We start from the raw sequence: 12,352 nt of genomic DNA on the forward strand, positions 1-12,352 counted from the left end.
TCTGCATGAAGGTGGCGCATTGCATCTTGATCTAAGAGAGCCTTCCAACTACAAACACTTTGTAAAAGGAATCCCCTGAGCATTGTGGGAAGAGCATCCTCTGCCATTTCTTTCCAAGCCTAATTCAGAGTGCTGGTTTTGACCTATAAAGCCTTGCAGTGTTTGGGATGTCAGTATCTTGGGACAACCTTTCCCTGGACCAAGCAAGGTCGCACACCTTTTTGGGGCAATCCTGTTTTGCACAGTGTTTGAAAGGCTCTTGACAACCAGCTGGTTGTCGGGCAGTTTGAAAGTGGCTCCAGCAGGCTTTGGCCAAGCCCCTGATCTTACCTGCAGGACAGGAGGTTTAGGGTGGGTGGACGTGGCTTGCCCAATTTGGCCTCACAGCCCAAATGGGAAGCCTGGTGGGCCAGGATTATCCTTTAAGTTGGAGGTTCTTCACTCTGGCTATAAAACTTCAGGACTCTCTTTGATGAGAGAAGTGATGCACAAATCTAATCAAACTAAACATGGTCCTTTCCAGTAAGGAAAACTAGCCATCTTTCTGATTGTCAGTTTGATAGTACAAGAACTTTAATCTCTTCTCTTTTTGAAACTCTTCTCTGTTAAAGCTGACCTTCTGTTGATGGTAATTCTCATTTATCTTCCTGCACGAAGTACTACCAGTGATAGAAAATAATTGCCTGGTTCTGTTCTCCCTGTTTGACTCAAATACAGTCAAGGGTAATTTGGGGACTGTGGATTTGTTTCTCGGTTGTCTTCTGTAAGCTGCTGACTGAATTTCTTCATTCTGTATTTTCAGCTGAACCTGGGAACGGTAGGGTTTTACCGTACACAATACAGTTCTGACATGCTGGAGAGTTTGCTCCCAGCTATCCGTGACCTCTCCTTACCCCCTGTGGACAGGTTGGGGCTGCAGAATGATCTTTTTTCTTTGGTAAGTGATTGCCTGTCTTCTCTCTTCAATAACCTGCCCCCGCCCCCCCACTTTTCCTGTGGCAGCATATTGCTTCCGTTGTTGTAGAAATGTCTTCCCAAAATTAGGTGCTATTTCTGGAGGTACAGCATCTACAACATACAGTTGCAGTTAATGAATTTGGCATCTTGTTAGTGAGGTGTGAAAGTTTCACCTCAGCGTGATCAAGCAAAGGCCCTGTAGCCCCAGCTGGTCATAATGCTGTTTTCCTGCAAGAGAATATTTTACTTTAAGCTAATAGCCTGAGCAATGTGTTTAAACTTAGATAACCAGTATTCTGAAACATTAATAAATTATGCAAATGAGTTATCAAGTGGAAGGTCCTGATTTATGCTTAGAGGTATTCTGCAAGCCAAGTCTTTATTTTATTTTACTTTATTTTCTACTTTTTTGAATAGGTGACTCCTTTGTAGTATCTTGAGCTGCTTTTGATATCCCCTTCAGTTTCAAAAGCAGTTAGCCAAGTGCTGAGACTGGTTTCATGTTTCTTTGAATCCTGACCACTATGTTTGTTTTGGCTAATTTTGCATTATTTTTTCTGCCGCTTCTGCTTGTGGGGAGGTGCTATACAGAGCACAGAAGCTCCACTCTGTGATCTTTGGGTCTCTCGGGATCTCACTTGAGCAGTGCCTGGCATTTAGAAGCTGCTTGCTAAAGCTACAAGTGCTACTTTGTAGAAAGAGCTGGTGCTGAATTTTGTGCCTGGTACTAAACTGTGCCCTTATACAAGCAGTTGCAGATATGTGAAATAAGCACAGCCATGTCAGTGCCATAGGTTCCCCACACACCCTGACCTCCTGGTTTCAGGGGTGGGGGTTATGTGAGAGCGTGTGAAATGGAAGGATTTGCATAACAAATCTGTGGGTGACTTTCCTTGCTGTGTTTTCCCTTGAGAAACCAGAATAGATTGATTCTGGTTAATTTTAACAAAAAGTTCCATTGGGTCCTGCATAGAGAATGTAGGTTCTTAAGTAACATGCCTTTTAAATTTGAGAATGGTAAAGAGAATGCAAGAGTGATTTACTTGGGTGGGTGTAATGTCTCCCAGTTAAACCAGCGTTTTTTAAACTTACATAGTCATTAAGCCTTTTCCTGCACATAAATTTATCTGCTGACAAATAGTTTTACAGAGGATTCTGGGGTGCTCACTTAACACAGAGCACTGCTCGGGCCTTTTGAACTTTGCAGTAATCCTAAATGATTTGTGAGTGTGAGCACACTTCTATGGACTGAGTTCACTAGCTGCAAACATTCACAAATCGCCGTGGGTGAGGACCTCTGGCAAGAAGGGTCTCCAGCTAAGCTCACTCACACTGAAGTTTGGAGATAGTAGAAATGGCAAGAACCACCTTCATACAACAGTCCAAATGACAGAAATACCCATGTCTTTTAGAAGCATTTTACATGTCAGAGGACTTGAGAAAGTGGGTTTCGACAGCACAAATAGAGGCGGTTTAGTTAGGAAGCCAATATTTGTACATGATAATAAATGCATCTTTTTCAGCCGCTAGAGACTTGAAAGCATCATGAAATCAGCAGAAGTGCAACTTTATCACTAGACTTTAGTGTTAGGGGCGTAGTGGCACAGTGCACCAAGCTTACCTCTCTACCTTTTCCTATTGTTGCAGAGGAACATTGGGAATGGTGGGCAAGTTGTAGTTTAAGGATGGTTACTGATTTCACTGAGAAATACTTAAGAAGCTTTAGAACCCTAGGCACTCTTGCCTCACAGAGTTAAGCAGTGCCTCTGACACGGGCCAAGCCAATTCCTGACAAATGAGTGAGTGTGTGTTACAGAACAGATTGCCCAGCAGCAGGTTATCTGTCACCAAGATCACATTGTGGGCAGGGAGCAGCTGGGATTTCCGTCCAAAAGACCATCCGGTAGGAAGACAAAATGGGCAAGGAAAGCCAGGAGCCAGGGTTGAGGAAGATAGCTCTGCCTAGTCCAGCATCTTATATTCAGTAGTGCCCAGCTAGATGCTGCTTCTTGGCAGGCCCCCCTGTGGTATCTTAGGAATCCTGTGAGGTAGGTTAGACTGAGAGACTGACTGGCCCAAGGTAACCCAGCAAACTTCATGAATCCTGGTCTCCCAGATCTCTCATGAATCTGTCTAATCTCTTTTTAATGCTATCTAAGCTAGTGACCAGAATACCATCCGCTGGAGGTAAATTCCATAAACTAATTGTGAGTTCTAAATTCCATAAACTAATTCTGAGTGCTACATTCTTGCATCTGTCCTGAACCTACTTCAGATCCATTTCATTAGGAGACACCAAAGTGCAGAATTATGAGACAGAAGAAAATTCTGTTTCCCTTTTCACATTTGTTTCATAATTTATTAAACCTCTTTCATATCCCCTTTTAGGGGCTTGATTTGATCCCTGTGAAATTATATTGAGCTGGGAACCAATTGTTTATAATTAGAGAATGAAATATCCTGCAAAAGAAAGAAGGCATGGTTAGTCTTCCAGGCTGGTCACATGGCTGGAAACCAACTCTGTATCCCTACTAAAACACACTGATTCCAGTCCCATGTGAAGTAGTGCTGTCCTTTCTCTGTCCCTGCCTCCTAAAAAAGGTGCAGTCAACATCCAGTCTCCAGATACGAGGAAGAAACACAAAAGAGCTTTCTTTGCGGTAAGCCTTAATTCATTTTGGTTTGGGAGATGAGTGTAACTTGTTTCTTTTCCTCTCTCAGGCCCGAGCTGGAATTATTAGCACTGTAGAGGTTCTAAAAGTCATGGAAGCATTTGTGAATGAGCCCAACTATACCGTATGGAGCGACCTGAGCTGTAACCTGGGGATTCTCTCGACTCTCTTGTCCCACACAGACTTCTATGAGGAGATCCAGGCGTTCGTCCGTGATATATTTTCACCCATAGGAGAGAAGCTGGGCTGGGACCCCAGACCTGGCGAGGGTATGGAAGTTTCTCTGCTGTGAGATTTCAGCACTATGAATCTTTGCCCTGCCAATTTCACTGTGTCCGAATAGACTCCCAGAGACTTACATCAGTGGTGGGGGAACATTTCAGCCTTTCGGCTTATTTGTGTGCAGCAGGGGGTCCTGATTTGGCTCACAAGGATGTTTTCCCAAAGTCGCACCCACCTGTACCACACCTGAGGTTGTATATGAAAGCTCCATTGCTGGAGTTTAGGAAGAGGAAGACTAGCAAGCATTTTGTAGAAGCCAGGTCACAAACAAAGCCCTGACTCCAAGCCCTGATTTTTGATGAACTGATAATATCATGTCCTTTTCAGTTCAGATTTTGTGACCCCCCCCCCAAAAAAAAAAAATTCCAGTAAGAAATGCTGCTAATCCTTTAAAAATAAACATATTTTCTTGTTTTTTCATCAGGCCATCTAGATGCACTTCTGAGGGGTTTAGTTCTGGGCAAGCTAGGAAAAGCCGGCCATAAGGCAACCGTGGAAGAAGCTCGGCGCCGGTTTAAGGACCACGTGGAAGGGAAGCACATCCTCTCCGCTGATCTGAGAAGTCCTGTAGGTTGCATTAAGACACCCTTTTCTCCTTAAAGGATCTGTATTCTCTCCCCAGCCCCACCCCCCGTCCTCTGCATCCCTTGCCTGTATACAAATCCTGTCTTTTATACAGTGTTGAGTAACCATGTAAGTTTCCTGCATGGTTGGCCAGTAAGTTTCCTTGAGCAGCTGCTAAATATATCTGTTTAGAAGTTTTTAATTGTACAAGCAGAACATATACTGATTGCATGGGGGCAAGTTCATATGCTTCCAGTGGTTTCTGAAATTCCTAGGCAGAGTTTGGAGGGGCAGCAGGGTGAAATCTAAAAGTGAGGATGCTTTAAAACTGAATGGTAGTAAATGTGCTCCTTGAGAAATTGATTTTTTATCATTTTTAAATCATTCTTTCCAGGTATATGTAACTGTTTTGAAGCACGGTGACAGTACAACCTTAGACACTATGCTAAAGGTGAGTGTGTTCTTTGCATTTCTGTGCATGAAAAAATACAGGGAAGAATCCATCTATAAATGAATGTGATGAGCCCTGGTCGGTAATGCATTAATGATCAAGGGCACAGGTGGTTTGAATATTTGGCATTTTGATAGTGTGTTCTTTTTTGTTCTGTCCCATGTGAACAGTAGTTGCCCTTAATAATGCTCACTTCAGTTCAGCAGGAGAGATTTTTAAATGCTCTTGAACCTCTCCCATTGAAATGAATGGGATTAAAAAGCACCATTTGTTACACAGGTGTGCGCACACAAATTTAATTTTTTTTTTAAATTTAGTCCTATGAATATTAATCCTTCAAAATGGGTAAGATATCAGTACCATAAATTCAAATAAATATAAAGCCTAGAAGATTCACAAAGTCCCTGGGAGTGCTGTAATCATGTCTACGAAGGTGACAGAAAGAGCATGCAAGTCATAACCAAATGGTTATTTTTCTGTTGACGGCTTTGATTTTCTTAAAAACCATAGAGCAATGTAGCTTAGATTACCCTGGATTCTGGCCTATCCCATTCCATGGAAATTGTGCTTTGGGCTATAATGGCCTCTGATCACCTATTAATTCCAGTGGCCACCAACACTCCATAGCAACTGTTTTCACAGGTGGTTCATTGCTGGGAGAGCAAATTGCTTTGCAGTGTTCAGAGGAGAATGCAAAAGTTTTTTTAAGAATGGGTTTTTCCTGATACTCTTGCACTGTATGGCACAGCTGTTGAAGTTTGCCTTTTTCTGTGTTTCCCCCCATCTTTTCAAGCTTAAACTCCAGTTGCTTCAGCATTTTTTCCACAGGAAGATTATTCATCCCTCAGATCATACTGAGTGGCTTTTCTTATACCTTGCAGCCAGCTGTATTTGCTCCTGCAGAAGAGCTCCGATCTAAGTAACATGTTACCCCTATATGAAGGGCCTGGCCATGAACACACTTTGAAAAAAGACAAGTAGTTCAGTTAAATATAGGTAGCACTGCAGGTTATTTGGAAATGGCTCTGATTTCATCACCGCATGGAGCTAGGGTGCCTCCTAGTGGCTCTGTTGCCATATCAAATGTGCAGTTATTCGGAAGTGCGGCCTCTGTTTGACCCCCACTAAACTAAGTGGCAAATATTCCTGTGTGGATTACCCGTTGGCCATGCTCCCAGAGGCTGAGCAGGTTTGCCAGTGTACCACATGTCAGGTTTCTAATTTAGCTTCACTGACTTGAGCTTGAAGCAGAGAGGGTGATTGCTTGTGGCAGAGAAAGAGCCTTGTCACTTGCTCTGTTTGATTTCTTTCAGCTCCACAAGCAAGCTGATATGCAGGAAGAGAAAAACCGAATAGAACGTGTACTTGGCGCAATATCTCAGCCGGAGTTAATACAGAAAGTTCTCACTTTTGCACTTTCAGTGAGTAACCAACAAAATGCTCAGTTGTGTGTGTCCCATGCATCGGCAGTTGCATAAACATGGAATTACCGGGTGCCTGTTTTCGAGATCCTGAGAATCTTGGTTTACATTTTTTTTACTTTTATGGCTTCTATCATACACATCAAAATCAATGTACAGTGGTACCTTGGTTCTCAAACTTAATCCGTTTTGGAAGTCAATTCCAAAACCAATGCCTTCCAAAACCAAGGCACGCTTTCCCATAGAAAGTAATGCAAAATGGATTAATCCATTCCAGACCTTTAAAGTCCTAAACAAGCCCTAAAACAGCAATTGAACATTAATTTTACTATCTAACAAGACCATTGATCCATAAAATGAAGCAATAAACAATGTACTGCAGTCGCACAATCAATCAATCAATCAATCAGTAGCTGAACTGGGTTCCACACCATCACAAAAAAGCTACAAAAACGCAAAATAAATAGTAAAAACAGTCAGACCTCAGTGTAACACTCAAAACGGAAGTGTGGTACTCAAAACGGTGCACGCTTGGCTTCCGAAAAAAGTTCGCAAACCGGAACACTTACTTCTGGGTTTACAGTGTTTGGATTCCAAGTTGTTTGAGTACAAAGGCGTTTGAGAACCACGGTACCACTGTACCACAAATACATATTGTATATTCCTAAATGATTACTGGTATTCTCACAAGACTCAAAATCCTCACGCCACAGCACAAGACCTCATTTTTAAAGAAAAGTTAGTTAACGTTGGCTTGGAACATACATGCACAGCTTGATGACAAAGAAACCAAAGGGAAATTGAGCAGCAATTGGTACATCACTTGCCCTGCATATCTCCCACAGCAAGGAGAAGCCATAAAATTAATGCAAAATAAGCTGAAAAGAAAGAGACAGAGGGAGGAGCAATGACACAAAGCTGCGAGAGGTGTAAAGAGTTCAAAGCAGGTTCAGAGTGATTGGCCTCCTTGCCCCTGTATTTTTTCAGAATTGGATCACTCATCAGGCGTATGTTAATATCTTCCTCTGTATGTCTGAGAACTAGCAACTTGTTTGAACTAAAGAAAATGTGTGTGGTAGTGGTAAGCTTGCACTAGTAGTTTACTGTGGTTTACTGCTGAGTGTTCCATTGTAGGCTGGTTCACGTGTGGCCACTGATACCTTGGAAGATTAATCAGTGGTTGCTGCTGTTTTCCTCTGGGTGCTTGAAAGAGACTGGATTGCCTAGGAGTAGAATCTTCAGTCTGAATGTAGAGAAGTGTGGGATACTTGCAGCTTCACAGGCTTAAATGACTGAGAAATAGCAATAATTGCATCTCCTCTGGAATGGCCATGTGACCATTACAGAATTGAAATATTTACTGCTGAAACTGGCTGTGGGAATAGTCCGTTGCTGTTAGAATGCCCCCCTGCGCCACAGCATGGTTGATTAATACAAATGGGACTGCCACCAAAACCAACCATCCCATACCATTCCCCTTCTGCTTCTAACATCTAGTTATAGCAGTGGACACAGTGCAACAGTGAGGCCCAATAGGCCTGGCTAGTACTGCCATCAATGGAGGGTGTGTCCTGGAAGACTTCCCAGGATCCTTTGCAACACAGAGAAGCAGGCAAGTCGCTATGGAGTGAGTTAAATGAAGCAAGAATATCTGAATGCTGCTTCCCCAGACTAGTTAAGTAGGCAAGCTGGTGCTGCAGCTGCACGTGATGGCATCTCTTGGATGGTGTGTGGGGAACTTAAATGTGGATTCAAGGCTGCTAGAATTACCTGCAATTTCTTACTCCGTTTGCAGGAAGAGGTACGTCCTCAGGACACAGTATCTGTCATTGGTGGAGTGGCCGGAGGCAGCAAGCAGGGCAGGAAAGCTGCCTGGAAGTTTGTCAGAGACAACTGGGAGGAACTCTATAATCGCTACCAAGGAGGGTTCTTAATATCCCGGCTAATAAAGGTGCGCGCACAAAAAGTTTTGACTACAGCAGTTATTGAAAATACGAGGCTTTAAAAAGTTCCCTCCCCTCCTGATTTATTGTGCATTCCTTGTTTTTCAGCTATCGGTGGATGGGTTTGCAATTGACAAAATGGCTGCAGAGGTTAAGGTAAGACAGTCTGATCTGCATCTTGGCTGATGGCATTGCCAGGGCCTGTGCATTTAGAGGCCAAGGAAGGGGTGATATGCCTGACCTCATTCCTCTGTGCACACTGTTGGGGCATCCTCATTGTGGGAGGGAGTAGGGGCAAGGACAAATATATGTCAGAGCAAGGTATTCTAGAACTCTCTTTCCTGACTCGGCATTCTCCCGATAAATAAAATCAAGTGTGCAAAGAAGCCAAATGATGTGAATTGATTTTGTCTTACATAAGGGTTGAATGATCAAACCCCTAAGCAGGTAGTTGAAGGAAATTGCCATGGTTACAAACTTTTGACTTTTTATTTAAAAACCATCAGTTTTAAGCACGTTACACTATAGGGAGAGTTCTTTTCCCCAGGGTTGTGCTGCGGAGGGATTAATTGGCTAGCATATCACAATGAAGGGAGCACAGAATAGTTGGGGTCATAAACCCCTGTCACTCAAAGTGTTGGGACATTTAAGTTGCCTGTTGCACTGTTCTACTGCCCATGGTGGCGGTCACTGAATTATACCAGGGTAAAGGTAGGATTTAACTATAGCTGTCTCAGATAACACACAGAAATACAACAACAACAACAACAACAACAACAACAACAACAACAACAACAACAACAACAACAACAACAACAAATATTTATACCCAGCCCATCTGGCTGGGTTTCCCCTGCCACTTTGGGCAGCTCCCAGTAGAATATTAAAAACACGATAAAACATCAGACATTAAAAACTTCCCTAAACAGGGCTGCCTTCAGATGTCTTCTAAAACTCAGATAGTTGTTTATTTCCTTGACATCTGATGGGAGGGCATTCCACAGGGTGGGTGCCACTACCAAGAAGTCCCTCTGCCTTAGTTTGAGTCCAAATCAGAGAGACATTTGGAGGCAATGGCATTTGGGGTTGTTATAGTGATCAAGACCTAGTAAACCTCACGGTCTATGGAAGTGCATATTGAATGTGCTCTACATATTGTTCAGCAGTCTGCAAGGCCCCGATGAACACTGTTCTAACGTTAGCAAAGATTGATTTTGCTAATTAATTCTGTGTGAAAACTAGCCCCATACCCACATTTCTATGTAGTTTACATGTCCGGAGATGGATGAATATATGCCAGAATATATTTATTGTTTTGCTGTCCTCTATACATCACCTTGGTCTAAATCACTGAGCCTCTTGCGCTTGCCGACCAGAAGGTCGGCCGTTCGAATCCGCGCAGCAGGGTGAGCTCCCATTGCTCGGTCCCTGCTCCTGCCAACCTAGCAGTTCGAAAGCACACCAGTGTAAGTAGATAAATAGGCACCGCTGCGGTGGGAAAGTAGATGGCTTTTCCGTGCTCTCTGGTTTCCATCAGTGTCCCGTTGCCCAGGAGCGGTTTAGTCATGCTGGTCACATGACCTGGAATGCTGTCTGTGGACAAATGCCAGCTCCCTTGGCCTGAAAGCGAGATGAGTGCCGCAACCCCATAGTCACCTTTGACTGGACTTAACAGTGCAGGGGTCCTTTACTTTTTTACCTACTTGAATATGCATAAGGACAATTTATTGTTACAAAAAAAAACCCCTATCTATGGCTATAAACTTAACACCTGCGTTTCTCCCTGGGAGTATAGGATATCTTCTCACTGCGGCAACGTAGAAAAATCAAGACAATTTAAAGCAGAAACTTGCAAAAGCATTTAGCTGCCTTAATGGTAAACATGCTCTGTGGGTTGTATCCAGATACACATGCCCAACTGAGCAGTCCCTGTTCTTGTAGTTAGGTTCTACTTTTTTTGCCCACCTTGTATTTAGAAACACACACACACACACACACACACACACACTCTAAACTTTTATTTCCTGTGGAACTGAGACCTCTATCCTAAGATTCAAACTTATTAAAATGGCATATATGGAACTCCCAGTGGATGTTGTTTCGTTTTATATAGGCTTTCTTTGAGAGTCACCCAGCTCCGTCAGCTGAGCGCACCATCCAGCAGTGCTGTGAAAACATTCTGTTGAACGCTGCATGGCTGAAGCGCGATGCCGAAAATCTCCACCAGTACCTCCTGCAGCGCAAGGCCTCACCGACTGCTGTGTGAGCCCACCCTCACCCACCTCTGACATCCCAACTGCTGTGGCCCAACTGCCTCGGTGCGAGGAGGAGGAGCTGCTACCCGACAGCTGAATCATACGCCAAGGAAATTGGAGTCTTTTCTCAAACCAAGGGGATTGGACAATGAATGTAGTTAACTGGTTCCTGCTCACACTCCAGAACTAAATTCTATTAAAAAAAATTATCAACAATTCAGCAAAAACAGAAACACCCTGTAAATATAATGGTAATAAAATAGAGGATAACAAAACTGTGAAACTTCCTTAAGCCTTGTCAGTGGTCAAAATATTTAACACCCCTCCTTTCTTTACACTTACTGATGATTTTTTAACCATCCCTCTCCCATTTTCTAAAAAAAAAAAAGAAGCAGAAGCAGGGAAACCAGTGGTTTCTAGGAAAGTTGAATTCTGTGGCACGTCGAGGGCAGGAATAGGTTAATGCCTCTGAGCACGCCAGAGAGCACACTACAAGACAGCAAAAACATGTACGTGTTTTGTGGATTGGTTCAATAATGAAAGGCAGCTTGGCGCACAATCCAGTGGGTAGTGCCGAGTTGGGTGTTTCTGGAGATGTCCTGTAATCTCAGATTATATTTGAAGGCTTGTAAGAGTCCTGCCCTTCCCAATCTCTTGTCTCACTACCTTTTGAGGGAAGGAGAAATCAAATATTCTGTCTCTGCCTGCCCCTCTCTTCTTTTGATTTCATTTGCTGATGTCCTTCTTAGAGATTTAAATAAAAAAAAACTACACAACCCTGTATGAAAACATCTTTTTCAGCCACATAAAAAAATAAAACAATTCATGCCACCTTTTTCTCATTCTTTAAATTATATCCTCCCACTGCATGCAAATAAAGATTTAGTACTGTGACTGGATCCTTCTGGGCCGCTGTTATGGCTGGCCCCCATTACGCATAACACTGTAGTTTGTCTGAAAGACTCACCCTGTTTGAAAACCAAAACACCGCCCCTAAATACCTTGTGACTGCAGCTTTCCAACCCCCCTTTCTTTGGTGACGTTTGGTAATTTGATTCAGAAGCCTTAAAACTTGTACTAGCTGGCATGATGATGAAATTCTAAGTTGTGTGCCATCAGTTGCTTACCAGAGTAGCATGTTCCTGCTAACCAGATTTCAAACCCGACACCACTCCTCCCACAGACGTTTACAGTTCCCTTTTTTAAAAAGCACCTTTTTAAAAAGGAATTCATATTTGGTGTGGCTTTAACTGTTATTTCAGAAGGTCATCAGATACTAGCTGTCAAACTGCTTCCCTGGAAACACATTTTTTGTGCTATTGTTTTAAAAGAAAAACAAAAGGAAAAAAATTCAGACAAGTTGGCGTTAATAAAAAGGAAAGTCAATGTGAAACTGAAGAGTCTTGGTTTTGGTATGTGTGTGTTGGTGGAAAAGCTGGAAACTTTTTTTTTTTTTTGTACGTACCTTGGACTGTCTTGCCACGACACTGAATCTGCTTTGATGGGCCGTAATATGCAAGGATGAGGGTCTTCCCTATTTATCTTTAATTCTGCTATCACTTGGAATGCTTTAGAGCCAGAGGTCACTCTGCAATGCCACAAAGTCAGGTGGCTGCTTCATGTGAGAGATTTTGGGTGCCATTAATGGTAGCATAGGTGGAATAAAGTACATTTAACGTATGGGGCACAAAGTACTGGGACATTCTCTTTCACAAGCCCCATTGAAATAATTCAGCTCTTTGACAGCTCATATTGATGTCAGTAGGGCTGCTGCGGGGAAAATTTCCAATGGTTTGTGTTTCATGTT

At 42.9% G+C, this 12,352-nt stretch overlaps 1 protein-coding gene across 2 annotated transcripts in view; it reads left to right on the plus strand.

Annotated features, from left to right (window-relative positions):
* NPEPPS (aminopeptidase puromycin sensitive) overlaps nucleotides 1-11,938 on the plus strand; it is a 74,564-nt gene extending 62,626 nt beyond the window's left edge. Inside the window, exons 16-23 of one of the 2 annotated variants that reach the window (XM_083582551.1) lie at nucleotides 803-937; nucleotides 3,679-3,898; nucleotides 4,336-4,478; nucleotides 4,870-4,926; nucleotides 6,240-6,347; nucleotides 8,143-8,298; nucleotides 8,399-8,446; nucleotides 10,404-11,938. In XM_083582551.1, the coding sequence (XP_083438677.1) occupies nucleotides 803-937; nucleotides 3,679-3,898; nucleotides 4,336-4,478; nucleotides 4,870-4,926; nucleotides 6,240-6,347; nucleotides 8,143-8,298; nucleotides 8,399-8,446; nucleotides 10,404-10,556 (1,020 nt within the window). In that variant the 3' untranslated portion in view covers nucleotides 10,557-11,938. Of the gene's footprint in view, nucleotides 1-802; nucleotides 938-3,678; nucleotides 3,899-4,335; nucleotides 4,479-4,869; nucleotides 4,927-6,239; nucleotides 6,348-8,142; nucleotides 8,346-8,398; nucleotides 8,447-10,403 lie in introns of both variants that reach the window. The other variant, XM_083582552.1, reaches the window with a different exon arrangement.
* Nucleotides 11,939-12,352: the final 414 nt, after the last annotated feature.

The sequence above is a fragment of the Podarcis filfolensis genome (genome assembly GCF_964270895.1).
Source record: "Podarcis filfolensis genome assembly, chromosome: 13".
Taxonomy (NCBI): domain Eukaryota; kingdom Metazoa; phylum Chordata; class Lepidosauria; order Squamata; family Lacertidae; genus Podarcis; species Podarcis filfolensis.